Source organism: Cydia fagiglandana, chromosome 2 (genome assembly GCF_963556715.1).
Source record: "Cydia fagiglandana chromosome 2, ilCydFagi1.1, whole genome shotgun sequence".
In the NCBI taxonomy this organism is placed as follows: domain Eukaryota; kingdom Metazoa; phylum Arthropoda; class Insecta; order Lepidoptera; family Tortricidae; genus Cydia; species Cydia fagiglandana.
Genome location: NC_085933.1, coordinates 12,921,716 through 12,942,034, shown reverse-complemented (window position 1 = coordinate 12,942,034; position 20,319 = coordinate 12,921,716). Strand labels below are relative to the sequence as shown.

General features: G+C 36.0%; 1 protein-coding gene across 1 annotated transcript; it reads right to left on the bottom strand.

Annotated features, from left to right (window-relative positions):
- Positions 1-1,952: 1,952 nt before the first annotated feature.
- Positions 1,953-19,736, bottom strand: LOC134679627 (suppressor of lurcher protein 1-like). The gene is made up of 10 exons (XM_063538578.1): positions 19,607-19,736; positions 18,672-18,828; positions 18,158-18,217; positions 17,989-18,077; positions 16,308-16,379; positions 15,695-15,881; positions 12,911-13,101; positions 4,947-5,154; positions 2,194-2,429; positions 1,953-2,081 (listed from the first exon to the last, which is right to left on the bottom strand). Exons 2-10 carry the CDS (start codon positions 18,749-18,751, stop codon positions 1,996-1,998), a joined length of 1,209 nt encoding a protein of 402 aa, XP_063394648.1. The 5' UTR covers positions 18,752-18,828; positions 19,607-19,736; the 3' UTR covers positions 1,953-1,995.
- Positions 19,737-20,319: the final 583 nt, after the last annotated feature.

The following is a 20,319-nucleotide window of genomic DNA, read 5'->3' as shown; positions in this document are numbered from 1 at the left end:
GTGACGCCATGGCACGATGCCGTAGCATGGCGAGGCGGTGGCATCAGCACCGTGAATTTCCACGGCGCGCCGACACTGTGAGTCTGAGTAGCTTGGTAGGTATTACGTACCTTGCAGTGCCGCGGCGTCTCACAGTGACGACGCCGCGCCGTGGACATGTGGCCGAGCCCCGCCGCATGCATGCATGTTGCGTTCTATTTTGTATGAAGCCGTAAAAATGAGACAACAATAAAATTTTACATCCACATTATTATTATGTACCTACTGACCTAGATGACCCTGCAAACTTCGTTTTTCTTTCATAAGAACCTTCTCGTGATAATAACAAACACAACAAAAAAAGAATTGGCGAAATTGGTCCGTTCACGCGTGATGCCGTGACCAAGGAAAATAGAGATTGATTTTTATTTATATAGATTGTTACTTAATCCCAAATACGGGGTGCCAGGTAGAAAAAATATTAATCATTGTTTACTTACGTAGGTATTGGGAGACGCCTGATTCCAGTACCGCATTTAAAGTACCTACAATTAAAATAACCTTTCTGAAGAATACTTACTAACATAGAATAAATTGTTCAACCTTTCGTAAAGGTAGTGAGAGAAAATCTATCTTCATTTGCCGGTTCCTCAAGTATTTACTCGGATCTTCCTCGAGACTCTCTAAAGCGTCAAGTTTGAATTTCGATATTGATCTCTATGTCGTCGTGACTCGAGTGCTAATAGAATTGTGAGGTGCTACTAGAACGCTTCTCCAATTCCCAATGTTCTCGCTGCCTGCTCTTTGTCGATTGTGATATTAATGTACTAAATTGTTGTAAATAAGGTAACCGAAGTCATGTTAATATTGATTTTGATTGACCTCAACATACATACAACAATATGTCATGTCTAGTCTTCCTTAAGAATATGAGTCATTATAATTTAGAACTCATCTCCGTACTTTTTGCTATACCTAACTGCTTGCGTGCTTGGTGCTTTTTAAACTTATTAGGTAAAAAAAACCATTCAGTGTAAACTATATATCGGCACTTGATACTCGTACTTAGAACATTTTCTGTCAACCTAGTCTCCTATCTGGGTGCAAAGCATCCCAGCACACAAAGCAAACACATTTACGAGCCAACTTTACCGTGTGTACCCAATATTAATCAGCCTAAAATTTTGATCTAATACCACAGAGTTACGTCAACGACATTGTTCAACAACCGTAAAGGAGACAAATATGGGTGGCTACATTGTGTGTTAAACACAAATTACGGAATATGTTCAAAGCCATATTGCAATCTTACCGTAGTTATTCCATTAATGTATACCTATCTATTCAAGTGTAGATTGCGAAATAGATAAAAATACAATGAATTGAAAATTTGTCAATTAGCCAGCTAAAAGTCAGACAGGTGACAGTCCATTTCCAACGACAGCTGCACTACTGTTAATTTTACTGTGGAAATTGACAATGACAGCGACGCTTTCAGTACCGGTAGTGCAGCTGCGGTTAGAAATGGAATGTTACCATTATCGCATCATAGCATCGCTCTTATAGCATCAATACGATGTATGTAACGCTGGGGGTTACATACCACAATACCGAAAACCGATGTACCTAATGTTGAATCACCTCTATGCTAGATTCACCTATTTTAAATTACGTGACGATAATTTTATCTAAACATTGACTGACCTAAATTTATCATACCTAACTCCAAATTACCTAATAGACAAAACACCAAATGCACGCTATACTTAATGCCCATGCACGTTTCACCTAAAGCTATTATCCCTAATGCACGAAGCACCTAAATTTAAATTTAAGTACCGACCTAATATTTTGGATTGATTATCCGCCTTTTTACGATAGGTACCTACATAATAGGTATTGTATTATTGTGCAAGTTTAGGCGTAGTAATTCCAGCTCATACTTTATTAGCGTTTTTAATAAAACTCTGAAACAACAACAAAATATTTACTTAAATTGTCTCCACATTGAAATGTTCAACATTTTAGAAGATAGCGGTAGAATTCTCGGATGATGGCAAACGCGAATGTCAGGAATATCAGCTTTGATGTGTGAGACGATCCTGGAACAATGGGTAACGTTATATGATCTATCTATATGTACAATAACTAAGGAGATCTCTCCGTGGTCATTTATTGTAAGTGAAATAACTACTCGTATAAGTATTTAAGTACCTCCATTATCAGAATCCGGCATTGTTATACTATGCATAAACGAATCTCTTAGAAATATGTAATCGGCTTTAAATCCAGTGCCATCAAGCCGATCATTTGACCTAAAGGTGACCCTCAGGAAGTTTCGCTCAGATTTGAATTGCAGTTCTTTCAGCTGCCCGCAGTGCCTATGGCCTTCAGTATCCACTATTTTGTTTGAAATTTGTACATAGTCGCTCGCCGACACTGCTTGGCATCTGAAAATATCACATGTGTTTTTACCTAGTGTTGTGGATGCAAATAAAAATTTACTGGCATATGTACGGTTCGTTAGGTGCGACTAATGTTTGAAAGTTATTTGACATATTTATAAATTAGTTAACTTAATGTAACAATTGTATTAGGTACCTATTGTTTAAACAAAGATTATTTTCAACCTGCATTGATATCACAACTACTAAAGCCCTTAATGGCTGATAATTTTATTTTCAATTTAAAAATTTGTATGAAATTTATTTATAAAGGTTCTACACTCGTTTTCAAACCATTGCAGCCCATCTAAATCTCATAAGTTATGTTAGGACTCATAACTCATAACACTAAATCTTTCTACTAAATAAATATACACTTTTTTTAATTGAACTTCTAAAACAGTGCCTTAAAATTATGAAAAACACAATAAGGAATATACCTAAACTATAAATTTTAAATCTACATCTACGTATAACATAAATTAAAAAAAATACTATCCTCCAAGGCACACTATTAAAATTTACAAAAGCAAATATCAATTTAACCTTAACACAACATAACTAAGCACATTATAAAAATGATTACAACAAAACGTTTAATTAAAAACTATATGCATTGCTTGCATAGCAAATATATTAGATAATTTGAGAACTCAGACGTTGTAATTTCACGGAGTCTTAGAATCATGAATATGTAAAGGCAATATAAATTCACTAAATCGGCCGCCAACATTCCTAAATCGTGTCAACGGCATTCCGGGCCAGATGCATGTTGTAACAAAGTAGGTACTATGTTGTTCCCTGACATAAAGAAGTACTTACAATTTTTTTCAGGTAATATAACATGTTCTCAATTAACCAGAAAATACGTCTGTACTATTTAATTATGTGACCGTAGTAAAAAATAATTACATAAAACATATTAAAATAAATATTGTGCTACAGCTTTCTTAATATGCGAGGGTGATGTATATTATTTTTATTTATTCTATAAATACATTAATGATTATACAGTGAAACCTGGATAAGTGAGATCTCAAGGGACGAGCAAATTTGTCTCACTTAAAGAGGTTTTCCACTTATCCAGGCTCCCAGTTAGCCAGGTACAGATAAATTTCTGTCTCATTTACAGAGGTTTCCATTAATAGAGGTGAGAATAGAGTATATTTCAGTTATAGAGGTGGTTAAGAAGGTATTTAGTAATTAATATCTTTAAAACTAAATAAGGTAAAATAATCCTTGACCCAAAATATGTTTTAAGCCTGTTTAAATATTTCTTTGAATTTATTTTGAATGATTCTCCAATGGATAGATATATCAAAATTAAATTAAATTTGATACGGACTTCATTGCGTATTAGAAATTTAATAAATGAAAATTATTTTTTTCTTATTACTTATCAAAATTTCAGCTTTCGTTTCGGTAGTTTTAGCTACTTAGATAAATTAACTAAATCAAAGTTTGAAGTTGTTTAGACACAATGAGGCAAATGCGGAATTTGTGGATAGACTAAAAGTTAGTAAGAATACGGAAATCGTTCAATGAAGTCCAAGTTAGAGAGGTCATAGATTGACGTTATCTCAGATACAGAAGTCAATTCCCTATAAAATTCTAAAAAATAATTAGGAAAATGTAATCTAATAAATATAGTCTCAGTAAAAGAGGTAAAATACACTCTCCGTCTCACTTATAGAGGTAAATGTGACTATAAAATCACAACAACGAATCCCAGTTATAGAGGTTCGTTTTTTCTCAGTAACAGAGGTAATTCAGTGCTAAAGTGTCGGGACCGCACCATGAGTCCCAGCTATAGAGGTTTCTCACTTATCCAGGTCCCACTTAACCAGGTTTCACTGTATTTTATAATAATATTACTAATAAACGAAACGTGCGCTTCAATATACCATTCGGAAATATCCTATTGAATCCTATATTTCAACGGAACTTGTAGCCACAATTTCTAGTTACATTTCTACGAAAAAATTCCGTTTTAGCATATTCCGTTTATATTCAATACAAAGCGTCACTACCCTATTGCGTGACTAGACGTTCGACACGAGGGACGTGCCGAATAAAATCCCACCGCTCGACGTTTGTCAGGCACACACCGCGCTAATATATTTGGGACAAGGTACGTGGCTAGGGCATGGACTGACTCAATACAAATGTGTCAACATATGGCAATTTGTGTATAACACAGAGTTTACAAGTAGTGAGACTTAAGGTTTCTTGCTATAGTTCTTATGAAACAAGTTTATTGAAGAATAAGGAGTTATAATTTAAGTACGTTGAGGTAAAATGGAACGGGGCTTTGATGAGATGGGCAGTGTTGCGTTGTAATCATGGTAAATTTAAATACAAAAAAAGTGTTGAATAATTGTACGTATGTTCCGTGTAAGGGAGGAGTTAAACCATCTTTGTCATAAACTTATATGTATCGTGATTTGTTGTGTTGAAATAAAAAAATTCAATGAAAACTAAAATAAAATCAAGCCATAAATAATAAAAACAAAGGTCACTTACGGTACAACTCCTTCCACATCAAAGTACGTAAAATGTAAATGTATTTTTTCGTTTTCATTTCCGTAGAAAAAGTAATTGCATTCTGTATCCCGTGGATAAAGACCAGGATAGTTAGGTGACGTCACAGCTCCTCGGCTCCACTCGCTGCTATTAAATACGAAGGCACATGGAAATTCCAAAAGTTGTGTTCCCGTCGCAATTCCATAATCTAAAAAGTTACAAGTCAATATTAACTACTAACTTACCTAATATTTGTATTTGAATTACTTAAACGAAAGCTTGAAAAATAGAGGTAAGGTTTACTCGGGTAATTCCGAATGTCGAAAACTGTCGGATAATTCCGAAAAGAGACTTTTATTATGACGGAATTAAGGGTGATTTTCATCTGAATTTCGGATTTATCAGACATTCGGTATTACCCGAATACACCTTACTTGTCTTCAATTTTTTTTTAAATAAATATATATAATTTAAAACAATTAAATATTATTCAAGCTTTCGTTTATATGCAATCGTTATAAATACTAACAACAACAACATAAAGTATAATAATCATTTAATGTTTTAAAATGTAAATGTGATTATCTGCATAAAAAAAGAAAATGGATTGACAATGAAAATGTCAAACATGAACAAGGGTTAAGAAACAGCTTCATCGTGCAATAGATAATGACAATTTGACAAACATTGAACTTTGGATGACTCACGCTAGACCGGGCCGTGCCTGGGCCGGGGAGTCCGACATGTCATTTTCTATGACGGCGAATACCGATCACCGGATCACGTGGTGCTTTCCACAGAAAACGAAGCTCTGGAAGCTTTGGCCCGGCCACGGCCCGATCTAACGTGAGTCACCCATAAAAGTACTTGGCTTTGCTAATCGCTACTAAAGGAGAATGGGCAATTTGTCCCATGGATGTATACTATTGAGACATATCTCGTTTGAAAGGGCTTACACATAGCATTAATTTATTGTATGATACCAACTTTGGATAACGTGCAGGGACTGAGCTATTTTAAAAAAAGGGTGACGCATACAAACCGGATTTTTACAGTATTCTTGTACAGTAGCTAGTTGTTAGGTATTTTATATCAAAGTCCATGAGAAATAGTACACTTCTGTATACCAATACCTACGATTAAGTACGTAAAGGGCAGGAATTAATTGATAAAACATATGCTTGAATTAAGAAAAACTGTAATTAAGTACTTAAGCTTGCTTGTATACACAAGCCATATATAATAATTAAAAGGCATTTTTATAAGGTATTTTTAGAAAAGTAGACTTATGCTTAAATGCTTGCAGGGGCGGAGATAAAACTAGTTTATTAATTAATTAGTTGTTTTAAATGACGCTTTGATTGTTCTACTTGACACTAGATGGAGCTTTTGTGGCAGAATGAGCATTTTTACTATTGTTATTCATAAATGATACATATCTTATTTGGAAGGTGATTACTTTAGCATTAATTTCTTATATGACACCATAGGCCGAAAGTAACCAGGGAAGATACTATTAATTATTTTGATCATGCACTGCGGCGTAAGTTGGAACTAAAAAATGTCACTCATCTAGGGCTCCTTTTCTAACTATTTACATCACTTCGCATGCCTGCAATATAAAGTTATTGCATTTAGGAAATAATTAATGATATTATTCTTATATTTTCGTATATAATCAAGTTGCACTAAACAACTTAAGTATGTATTTTCAAATCCTCTCTAGTACTGACATCTTGCGTGCAATAGAAGAACCAAATAAGCGGCAAATGCTGGATCCACATAGCCGCATTTAAACGCTCAAAAATATCACTGATACATAAGAATTCATGACATCACAAGTTTGTTTAAACCTGAACGTTGACAATAAAACGAGAGGTCACCATGAACATCGTAATAAGTTTCATATATTTGTCTCATTTTGTTGCTCTTACATATTCGAGTGATAAAGCAAGATAAACGAGACATAAGTTTCGAAGATTGCGGTGGGGATATAACCCTGGAGGTCAGGATAGGCTATAGTTAGAACCTAAAGTCGGACTGCAACTTGTAAAGGAACTGCACGCCGACTGCACGCCATCTTTGCAGTTGGCGTGCAGTCGGTGTGCAGTTTCCATACAGATGGTAGTCGGTTTGCAGTAGGTACTTGCAGTCCGCCTATATCGGCCCTATGAGATACCGCGCGAGTCGAAGGCGTTTCTTTCGTTTGCCTTAACGGATTCACTGCCACCCTCTTTTTCTGGACATTCACCAGGTTCACCAGGTGCTGCACTTTGCTGTCACTATATATTATGAACGCGTCTGGGCGTCAAAGGTACAGGGTAAAAGCCACGGTGACGCATATATGCGTCGGTGGCAGTGAATGCGTTAAAAAGCACGATAAAATGGTAGCTGTATGAAATAAATAATATAAGTCGGTATATATAATGTATATTATCAAATAAAACCTTTCAAAACTTTAAGTATAAATGTATTTATTTCATGCAAACTAAGAAATATTTCAGGACATACATTCGACATATTTTCTTGACGCATATTAGCAGGACGAGTCAACCATACATTGCAGCATTGGGAATAAGTGTGAATAAGTACATCAAGATTTGGGAATGGCTAGTGCGCAAAGCTCGGATCATTTGCGAAAGGTTCGCTAAGGGCGTCCTAGTGGGTGCCATCGTAAGTAGATAAAATCCGTCGCATTCAAACATTCCATTTCTGACTGCAGCTGCACTACTGCTCCGACACTACTGCAGCAACCCGAACGCATTGGTGTTATTGTCAATTTCCATAGTAAAATGTATGATGTTACCGACTGCACGTAGTATGATTTTAACGCACTTCTGACCAAAGCTGCACTACTGCTCCGACACGTCGGTGTAATTGTCAATTTCCATAGTAAAATTAATGACGAGACCGACTGCACGAAGCATGCGTATTATATTGCACGCTGCAGTGCAACGATCGTAGACCGCACGTCAAATCTGTCAAGGAACTGAAATGTCTTTGGTCACAGATATTAGTAGTTCCAAGCAAAGAGGATATATAACCACTACGTTCTAAGGAGTTTATTACATCCAAGATGTTTGGAAAGAAATAGCATAGTTTATCTCTGTCTATTTGTGTTACGATACTACATAGTTGCTAGAGTCAGACTAAGAAAAATCTGCAGCGGATTTGATAGCCTACGCAGTGCAAGTATTATTTCAAACGTCAAACTTCTATGAAATTATGACGTACAGTCATCAGCAATAGTATCTTACACAACGCTCTTATGGCGCTCCAAATAAGAACGTGTCACATATTTTTGCGGTCCTAGTTGTGTAAGATACTATTGCTGATGACTGTACCTATACACAACACACACAGTCACACAACATTAACACTGCGAGGGCTAACAAAATCGCTGCAGATTTTTCGTGGCTTAACTCTTATGTTATTTTAAACGTCAAGCTTCTATGAGTTCTAATAGTTTTGATGTTCAAACCATTGGTTCTGTATTCTATGCACATTGCGATTTATTTTTCAACCTTACATATCTACCAACTCAACATAAGTAACTCAACATAACACATTAAGTATTATTTGCTTTTTTCTTGAACTATGCTTGATTTTTCTTGTTTCGATGCATCCTTGTTTTAGTGTCGTATAGTCTCTGAAATTATAATTAACAATTAATATCTTGTTTACCGACACGTTAGAAAAGTTGGTTTCTTTTTTTAAGATTGATAGTTTTATTTACCATTTTTTATTTAAATAATTACCGTCATGTCGGGTAGCTAAGAGTAGCTAGGTAGCATTTGTCTCCAATGGGGACGACTAAGGGCGGCGGGGAAGGTGCGGGCGCCGACCCCGCCGCCCTTAGTCGTCCCTCCCCGTCGCCCCGTACCGCGCAGGCGAGACCTCTTTTAAGCGGTCGATCTACCTATAGACATTTTTTTACTATCTATCTACCTACCCAGTTACTTAGTGACTTTACCAACAGGTATTTCTTATGAATGACACAGCAATTTGCAAGACTCGTTCCTGTCTGGTCAAACAGTGACGTCACTAAACAGTTTTGCCTTTCGGGTACATTTGATCAAGATTTAGAGAATTCCATCAATTTAATTTTGTATCAAGCAGTATTGTCTGCGAACGATGCTATTAAGCTTGGAAATAAATTAAAAGTTGAAATATTCCTGTCTTGGGTAGTACTTGAACCCACAACTACGTTCGTTGGGTGGGATGTGGTGGTGGGCTGGTTCAATTTTTCATGGAACCTGAAGCACCTAAACTGACACAAATGTTTCTTAAAAACGTGTATGCCTATAAGATTTGAGGAGTTCCCTCAGTTGAGATTAGGTAGCTTATAAAGATAAGAAACGGTCGAATTTATATAACCACTTCATATAGAATTCGGTAAAAAATTAATATCTTCATAGCACCGTCCTTTTACAAGTACTAAGAATGGATAACTATTACTTACAACTTGTGTATTGCGTACTTACTTTTGGTTTTAGATTGGATAACCTCGTTGCCATTCCGGGCGGAAAGGGATTTCACCGCATGAAAAAGAGACACATACTGAATTATTGTTCTAGCAAAATTGGAACTATAGTATTTATTTTAGTTTATATTAAAAACGAAGGGCACGGTGACAGTTTACACTGTATACGCTCTTATCCATACAATTTATAACCTTAAAATGCCAAATCTCGCAAAATTGTAACTGAGAAGACATATCATTTTCTGAGTACTCTTCCTGTTTGAATGATACTTTATATAATACATTGCGCAGTGTCATTTGTGATTTGACTTTTTGAGTTAGGTTAGGTAAAGATTCATTCAATAATGGTCAGGCCATCCATCAGCCGCTCATCAGAACTCGTCCTTGACAAAAATATTCCTACAAACATCTTACTTGCTAAAGACTTACAGAAATAAACATATCGCCAAACGTGAAATTCATGTCATTGAAGAGTTCCATTTTGATCTACATCAACTGTCCCACTTAATTAATTGTTACTTTTTTAGATAAAATGCTTGAGGAGTTAATGAAAATTCAAAAGTAACTACATAAATGTAACCTACAAGATTTGAGGAGTTCTCTCGATTCCTTGTGGAATCCATCATCAGAACTGGTCTTTGGCGCAAATGTTACTATAAACATCTTACTTGCAAAGACTTACAGGAATAGATTTGAGGTGTTCCCTCGATTCCTTGTGAAATCCGTCATCAGAAGTGGTCATTGACACAAATGTTACTTTAAATATCTTACTTGCTAAACACTTATAGGAGAAGACATATTGCCAAACGTGAAATTCATGTCATTGAAGAGTTCCATTTTGATCTACATCAACTATCCCACTTCATAAAGTGTTACTTTTTTAGATAAAATTGCTTGCGGTGTTAATGAAAATTCAAAAGTAACTACTTATATGTATATGTAACCTATAATATTTGAGGAATTCTCTCGATTCCTCGTGGAATCCATCATCAGAACTGGTCCTTGGCGCAAATGTTACTATAAACATCTTACTCGCTAAAGACTTACAGAAACAGATTTAAGGAGTTCCCTCGATTCCTTGTGGAATCCAACACCAGAAATAGTTCTTAGCGCAAATATTACTATAAACATCTTACTTGCTAAAGACTTACAGAAATAGATTTGAGGAGTCCCCTCGATTCTTGTGGAATCTATCATCAGAAATGGTTCTTGGCGCAAATGTTACTATAAACATCTTACTTGCTAAAGACTTACAGAAATAGATTTGAGGAGTCCCCTCGATTCCTTGTGGAATCCAACACCAGAAATGGTTCTTAGCGCAAATGTTACTATAAACATCTTACGTGCTAAAGACTTACAGAAATAGACTTGAGAAGTTCCTTCGATTCCTTGTGGAATCTATCATCAGAAATGGTTCCTGGCGAAAATGATACTATAAACATCTTACTTGCTAAAGACTTAAAGACTTACAGAAATAGATTTGAGGAGTCCCCTCGATTCCTTGTGGAATCTATCATCATAAATGGTCCTTGGTGCAAATGTTACTATAAACATCTATACTTGCTAAAGACTTCCAGGAATAGGCAAATAACCAAACATGAAATCGTCCTTAAAACCTTGTATCTATATTACTATGTGTACCTATGTTTTTAAGATTTGAGGAGTTCCCTTGTGGAATCCATCATCAGAACTGGACCTTGATTCATTTGTTCCAAAAGTGCCTTACTTGCGTAACAACAGTTGGGTCGTGTAATAAATCTTTCAACTCTAACTTTTTTACAATAGTGCTCGAGTTGTTGATGAAACCCCAATCCTACTATATTATATTATATCCTATAATAAAGTCTAAATAATGAGCTGAACTCCACCTTCTCCATCTTAATGCCGCCAGCTTGGACCTTCAGTAGCCTCGGTATCCGACGTCCAACTAAAAATGAAGAAAGTGCGCTTTGGATTGGACACGTCAATTGCCGCTTAACACACCGAGACATCTGGTTCACTGCATATATGTATTTGGTGCTGATATAATACCTGCAACATCACCCGAGTACATTAAGTAAAATAGGAATAGCGGTGGCTGCAATTGCAAGGTCGTTACTAGGATGTGTTAATAGATACTGACAAGCCCTGGGCGACACCCATGGGTGCAGCCAACGGGTCTGACCTGACTTGGCCCCCATACCCTACCGTGGCTATACAAGCCTATCGCTGCACGGCACTTCTTGCCGCGTAAGTCGCATGTGTGAATTTGTTGAGCCTCTGGATTTGATACCAGAGCACCAGCCTGGTGACGTCTGTGCCTTTTATGTCTCAAGTTTTCCAGATACACTTCGTCGAGCTTCTTCGCTCCCACGTATCGGTCTCTACGCCTCTCGGGTCTCATTGCAGCACGTTCCTCCCAGCCATACCCAGCGGCACCGATGCCAAAACATCATAGATGTCGCGCTTGCAGGAGTCCCTAAATCTTAACATCGGGCGCTCCATGGGTCTTATTGCGTGTGCTATCACAAATCACAACGAATCTAACAACATCTATACGTATTACACTGTACATCTATACGTTTAGCCGTTTATTTAATTACCTAGTGAAAGATCATCAAAGAGGTACTCGCTGAGATATGTACATCGGGTTTAAAATATATCAATGGAATGTCTTTCATTGCACAAAATTCTAGCGCATTTAAAATACGCTATTTTGTAAAGACCTTGTTCATTATTTTAAATTGCACGTATATTGCACGTTTTGAAAATTATTGACAATTATTTGACAATGTTACATCTTGACATTGCTTTAGAAAGTCCATAGACATTATTGGTCAACTATCTATATTTTTTAAAATGATGGAGTAAGACTGTCGAGATTACCGCAATTTAGAAATGCTTTACGTCAATTTGAATTTTGACTTGTTGCGACATCTAGCGGTGAGTAGAAAAATTACGGCTTAATTAACTACCATTAATTAACTCATTAAATGGATTTATTTCGATTCCTGCAAGCGTATGACCGCAGCTATGTTATACGAAAAATAGCTTATAAAAATACTTTTCATATGATATATATGGCATGTGTATACACTCTTATTCCGCTGTACAGCAAGTAATTTTTAGTATGACGATTTTGTAAAACTGTAAACTCAAACCCTTTAAATACTTTATCGTTGGTGTTAATACAAAAACCATAAAGCATTCTTCATATTCTTTCTATTAAAATACGCTACAACTTATAATATCAAGCGTATTATGAAAATTAACTGCTTATGTGCGCAACTTTTTTTTGTATATAGCTCGGTCCCTGCAAGTTGTCTAAGGTTGGTGCCATACAATAAAATGATACTACGATTAAGAGCTTTAAAACGACATATATCTCAACAGTATACATCCATGGGACACTGCCCATACTAAAGTGCCCATTCTCCTTTATGCTCTTTTGGCGCAAAATTAGAATAACAATCTCATCACAATCACAGTTCACAATACTAACCTTCTACAAAATAGTACGATATCTTAAAACCCCTACTATGTCTCGACGAGTAAATCCCTCGAAACTCAATAGACATTTTCGGTCCATTCGACATTATTGGCTTTGGTACATCGTTCCCACAAAAGGAAGCCATCTTTTCAAGTCGACCGTCTACATACAAAAACACGTCCAGAGAATCCATGCTCTCACAGCTGTAACAGAAAGATTCAATGAATAGTATTTACAAGGATTTTAGGTTGTGGTTTACGTTTCCAAGATTTGAAACAGCTTATCTTAAAGAATGGGGTCTGTGTGAAAACGCTCGCTCGGCCTATTTCTGAACTGAATTTAAACAGAACAAGATTTCTTTCAGTCTTCAATATTACATCTTTATTTCGGCTATTAGTGTATTTGTTCTGGCGTAAGCTTTGGAGGACAAATGATTATGAACGGTTTGTTAGAGGCAATTATAAATAATTAGGCCATTAGTAATTAAAACGACAAGCGAGCAAGATGATAAGTGAAGTATAAAGCACACCAAATTCCTACTATTTTCACTATCGGCGCGATTGGGGAAATGAATTAGAGATTCACTAGATATGAAATAGTAAAGATATGTGACGTTCCACGGCAAAAGGTACCATTGCCACGGCTGAATATTGGAGCGGCGTTAATAATATCGTAAGCGCCAGCCGCCATAATGAACCTTTTGCCGTGGAACATCACATATATTTACTATTTCATATCTACTGAATCTCTAAATCATTTCCCGAATCGCGCCGTATGACTTTGATACTATTGAACATACAATATTTACCTATATTATCGCTTTACCAATGTTTAATTAAGTAGTACCCGTTTTCATGAGTACCTAACCTCACAAATGTACGAGTAGAGACTAAGTAATTATCTAAGTGAACTAATAAATTATTCATTAGAACAGTGAAGGCATACATTGTAGGAACTGCACTAAAATAACCTCTATCTAGACAAAGATAAGAAACTATACTATGAGAAAACATTTTTGAGCCCAGAGAGGGTGGTTACCCTCTGTTTCTAAACTTATCCAATACTAAAAAGTTTTTATTTTATTTTGGTGGCGTAGAATTATTTTAATTTGTAACTTTCTGAATAGGTACTTTTATTATGTGTTTGTGTACCAAGTACGTGGGTCAGTCGACTTAGAATTAGTACCAACCTTGTAACACCTTTTCATAAAATTTTCAACTTTATACATTTACACGACACGTTATGGCACGCGGCGCGAGTCATTTCCTTCAATCATTTATTGAATAACTGACTTATTAGGGTGAGTTGCAAAAAATGTTTAATAGTTATTCTTGTGTTATGAAAATGACTCATACACATATAAATATTCTTCTTTTTTCATACAAACGAGTTTGTACATCTTACGCAAACGTATTCGTACTTACATGAATGTATCTTAAAATTGGAACTTTTTTTGTAACACTAGGGAACCGATTGTATTAGAACTATTTACTTCTGTCTAAAATATGAAGTTTTCCAGCTTCGTTTTTTTTTCAGTTCAGCCTTAGGGTAAACATCTGTTAGATTATATTGGGTCTATATTGAGTCGCATAATATACATACATTCTGTTCTAATGTAATGTTACGCATAAAACTCATTTCGCATAATAATTGTTATTGTGCTGAAACTAAAAATATTTCTGAAAAATTATAAAACTAACCTAACCTACCCTATTCTACACAACCAATGCAAAATATTTTCGAAAATACTTTTTGTTTCAGCTGGAGAAAAATTATGCGAAAAGAATTTTATGCGTACATTAGGACAATCAATTATTATGCGACGAGATCGGCAACCGGTTAGATTATATTAAATTGCTTCATTGATTTGTATTAAATAGCACGAACATGTTGTTCTCTCACTTATATTGCGACCGGTTTCGCGATAAATTTTCCTGCCGTGGGATTTAGTGTCGGATACATTTTATATGAGATCAGAAGACATGGAGATGTTCCGTGACTGGAAATCAACTCGAGTGTATTTTTAAATTTAGAAGCAACGAAAATGGTTTCATTGTTTTCTTCCTGTAAGCCAATTAACTTATTTTTTCACGCGTTGCCATGGTAAGGTTCTCCTTGTCCCTCTTAAATAATATTCTATTTTTACATGGGACAAACAAACATGCGTTATTTACAGGTACATAGTTAAAAGCCCTTTACATAATAAGCCATTTCGGCCATTACGCCATCTACCACGATTGTACTCCTCAAAAGGTGACACTTTTGTTCAACAACTTTTAAAAAATATGAAGTATTTAGACTAAATTTTTCATACAAAATAAATATTATCTTCAATGGACGCCATCGCCACGCCATATCATTGTGATTGACGTTGCTTGTCACGCCTTAAACATAACAAAATTCGCAATACATTGCGTCTTAGAATAAACTTTAAAGTGTATTAAAAATCAAACCACAAGTCGCTTAACAAATGTTGGTCAGTATGAGGAGTACAGTTTAATTTTTTGCTCATATTGCAGGCCACACCCGGTATAAGTAGGGGGGACCAAGGTGAGTTAAAACAGGGGTAACTTGAAACACCGTCAATTTTGCGGTATTTATAACCGCCTTGAGGCAAGGACGCATATTGAGGGACCAACAGATGGTAAGAAGCGGCTAAACATCATTTTTACCACGATATCAGTTAAAGATGGCTCAAAAATGACGTTGTTTTAACGTACCTCTGTTTCAACCCTACTGGGTCTCCCCTAGGTATAATGTGATACCTAAAACAGATAAGATATTACTAAAACTTACTCCACCATGCTGGCAGTTATCCTCTGAAGGCTAAAATCTTCGAAAACTAGTCGGATCCGTTCCCTTCCCCTGGCCTGGAAGTCGTAATGGCACTTCGTCTTCTGGGGATACGGCGCCGGATGGAGAGGTGACGTAAGTTTGCCACTCTTGCTCTTATCACTACTAAATACTTGGTCACAAGATGAAGCTAAAAAGTGTCATAATATTAATAGAAGAGAAGAACAGTAAGTACCTAATGTTGTAATGAATATTTTACGTTAATACTACTCGTATATACATATTTTTTGCTTATTTTCATAAAAAAACGCATTTAACTGATTTGCAAGACCGAAGTTATCCCATAAGTGTTTCGTGAACAAAGTTTTTTATAGAACACTAAAAATTAAGGAATTTTCAGACCGTCGACGTTATGATACTCGTATAAACTATATTTAATACGTAATTAATTATAAGCATATTCAGTTTTTGCGACTTTAAAATACCTAAACTTATAAGGAAAATATTGTACATTATTATGTTTAGTAAATTCATAATTAATGACATCATGGACTTGATACTTTGGTATATATTAATTAGAATTAATGATGCTCTAGTCCCAAATAAATAGACTCACTTGCGGCACTCACTGCCGGGCCCAGTCCGGATATTGCTTCGCTTGTACTAGACTTTTTATTGACGTCGCCATCTGTGAAATAAATTCCAAGTTATATATTACTCGCGATTACTACAATATTACTTCGTAAATAGTATACAATGCATTGTAATATGTATAAGTGTATAAGTATTTTTTTTAGGTATTAGTTTTAGTTTTTTAGGTAGTTTTATAATTTTAGGTTAATTTTATTCTAAGTTTGTTTTTAATTATGTTTATGGTTTTATAAAATAAAAATAAGTATTTGTTAGCTATTCACAACTTTATAACTTGTCTTACAGTTGAAGTATACTGAATGAATGTGACTTTGCTCTACAGCTAGGTACATGCCTATTATTAAATGTCATTTATCATCAGGCAACTAAGGCACATTGATACAAACCGGACAAACATACAATACTCCTAAAAAAATAAAAGCTAAATAAGAATAACAAAATATACTTAATTATTTCGTCGAAGGTTATATGTACTATCATTCTGATAATTAGCTTACTGAACCTGTATTCGTGTCGTCCATTTCAAATTGGTAGCTCGCCTTGAAGCCTTGGCCAGAGGCGTCCGAATTAGCTGTAAACTGGACCAGTAGATCGGGCCCAGTTGACAAAATTTCATACCCTAAAAAGGTAAAATTATCATTCATACATACATACAGTATGTATCAGAACGAAAGGCAAAAAAAGAGACCCATTAATGTTTAGCTCATACTGAGCTAGCGAGTAGAATCGAGCCCTGGATTTAAAGCCCGATGGTCAGTAACAACCTGTATGTATTATCATAATCATTATAATGACACGTACTGCGATGTTTCAGTATGATTTGTAAAACTTTTACTCTAGGGCACTACAGTATAGTTTGTGCCATCCACGAAGACGCGCCCCACTCTTCCTCCTAATCGCTTATAAGAAGTTGAAGTGAGCAACCTTTTAGCAGTGTAGTATTTCTGTCTATACACATTAATTAGCTACAAGTGTGTATAGACAGAACTTCTGCACTGCTAAGTTTGCACACTTGAACTATAAGCGAGAATCGATATTAGGAAGAAAAGTGGGGCGCGTCTTGGTGGATGGCGCAAACTGTTCATCACCTTTTTAGGGTTCCGTACCTCAAAAGGAAAAAACAAAACCCTTATAGGATCACTGGCGCGTCTGTCTGTCCGTCTGTCACGGCCTGTTTTCTCGGAAACTACTGGACCAATTAAGTTGAAATTTGGTACACATAAGTCAAATAGTGACCCAAAAATGGACATGTAACGTAAACAAATGAATTTTAAACATGGTGGCCACTTTTTTGGAGTAATGAGCAAGTTAAAAGATAAAGTTTTTCAAACTATATCGTGTTATATATCAAATGAAAGAGCCCATCTTGAGAATTTCAAATATATTTTTTTATAATGTTAAAATACATCGGTTCGAAGTTATTTAAGAAAATAGCTAAAAATGACCATTCTCCCCCCTTTATCTCCGAAACAACTGGGTCTAAAATTTTGAAAAAATACACAGATTAGTTCTTTACCTATAGATGATAGGAAAACCTATAAGACATGTGCAGTCAAGCGTGAGTCGGACTTAATGTACGGAACACTTTAAACGCGAGTCCGACTCGCACTGGGCCGGTCTTTTTAAAAAAGACAACCTTGTCTTACCTACTATCTCATTGCAAAGCATAGCGAGAACCGGCGCTGTTGTCGACCGCCCGTCGAAAACTTTTATAATATCAGCTCGATTGAGACAGCTGCAACAGAAACATAAAATGAATAAAATAAGTTGGAAAATACATTGTTACAAGCCAAGCATTTTTCACGATGGGTGTACCTCTCATCTCCTTTCTGAAGAAACGATTCTTCGAAAACTAACTTAATTCGCTCGTGTTGTCTGAAACAAAACAAATAGCTTATATAAAAAGCATTGTTTTAATTAACATCAATTGAATAATAGTCTACATAATAGGTAAGAATCTTAATTTATGAAAGTCAGTCACTTGCCCTTTAAGTTTGATGCATAACGTAACACAATGGAACCAAATAAAGGAGGATGACTTAAGACTGAATTTAGGCCCTAACTACTTATACCCATCTACGTACTTTTTTGATCAATATTACATTTGTCATTCTCTTTTTGATTTACATATCGTGAAGTTTGTTTCAAAGCGTACCATAATTGCCAAAGTCATCAAATTCTAACTTGACTTTAAATTTTAAGAAAAAAAAACTAGTCATAAGTATTCTGTAACTTTTTTACAGATTAAGGCAAGTTTGATATTATTATTTTACATTAAGTTAAATACATCAATTAATTATACATACCTATAGATAAATTTCGTACAAACCTGGCGTGAAAATGATAAGTACACCGCACGTTGCTGGGATAGCTTGAAGGATACCTTGGGCTATACATCCGACCATACATGGGCCGGTTGGCTTGGGAATTAAACACGTAGTCACACCACGTGTCGGGAATATGTACGCCATCTGTCTCGAAATTACCTGAAGGCGAAAAGTTTAATAGTTCAGACCTTTTGTTTAAGTTAGAATCAGTTCCGGCATAATTTACATATTCAACACGTGTTTTTGATGTTACGAGTAAGTATCCCGGAAAGTTCCGGGACGGATTGTAATGTGTGCGTTTGTAATAAGTACTAGAGTGTTAATTCCTGATGTTAATCTTGATTGTTAAATACGAACTTTGACTGGGCTCAATTAAAATGGCTCAGTCGGTAGTGACTCTATAATATGTATAATATTTTGACCATTTTTTTTTGTTTTGCCTGCTTGATTTATTTTTGTTAGGTTTTTAAAACTGTCACCAAAAACAGACGTCTTCGCTGGTCACAAAAAGGTATTCAGATAACTACAGTATTTGTGTCCGAACGTGGGGCTTTTCCAGGGCCTGATTTTACTCGCTAAACTGAACTACTTTTACTATGGGACCAACCCGAAAATCGGGGATTTTTTTTGGTATTTCCATAGAAAACGTCGACATCTGATCAGACAAAATGTATGAAAACGTAAAAAAAAAATTTCGGGATTTCGGGGTTGGTGCCATAATAAAAGTAGCTCAGTTTAGCGAGTAAAATCGAGCCCTGAATTTAAAGCCCGATGGTCAGTAACAGCCTGTATAAGCTTATCGTCAGATTTACGACCAAATTTAAAGGTTATTCATTGTTTTGGTCAAGTGCATTAATAATCAGATGTGTACGTATAAAATATTGCGTGTAAAAAAAGTATAAGAGAAAATACAGGGATATTTTAGGGTTATACTTACGCCTATCTATAAATCTATAGGTGCCAACGAAACCGGTGGCGTTATTAGCTTTGGTTCCGGTATGAAACTCCAGCACCAGCAGAGGCCCGTGGGAGTAGAGCGCCGGCGGGGCGTCGGCCCGGCTGCCGCAGAGCGCGCGCCACGCCGAGTACTCGTTCACTCCAGGAGGCCCCGGCCCGTGAGTGCCCCCTTCCGAGTACACCTTCAGATAGTCGCCTTGGATGCAGCTGAGGGCAAGAAATGAAGCTTGTTATGGTTTAATATTAATATCATTTAATGACATTTAGATCTACATTTTTTTATCAGGACAGCATCTGGCAATGCTAGGTAGAATTCTATCTGTTTTACGTGAGGTTGGAAAATATTTTACTTTTTCGTCTATCACTGCACCTAATAAAACAAAGTCCCTCGCGGCGTCTGTCTGTTTGTGTGTATGTATATTCGCTATAAACTCAAAACTACTGAACATATTTTCACGTGGTTTACACCTATCAATACAAAGATTCTTGAGGAAGATTTAGGTGTATAATTTGATAAGATTCTACCCGGGCGAAGCCGGAGCGGGTCGCTAGTATAAGTATATAATATGACTTTGAAACATACGAAAAATCGCCTCATTATGATATTTATCACTCAGTTGCCTATGCCTGTATAAATTTTAGACTAAATATATTAATACTTTTTATGTTGAATAGAGAATTATGTACAAATTG

What these genes read in the sequence shown, in the direction of transcription:
- LOC134679627 (XM_063538578.1), bottom strand. Translation starts at nt 18,751, where the DNA reads ATGTATGGTCGGATGTATAGCCCAAGGTATCCTTCAAGCTATCCCAGC. An exon ending in GATGTGGAAGGAGTTGTACC is followed by an intron (nt 2,430 to 4,946) that starts GTAAGTGACCTT and finishes TGATATTTTCAG; the next exon opens with ATGCCAAGCAGTGTCGGCGA. An exon ending in GCCGGATTCTGATAATGGAG is followed by an intron (nt 2,082 to 2,193) that starts GTACTTAAATAC and finishes CCATTGTTCCAG; the next exon opens with GATCGTCTCACACATCAAAG.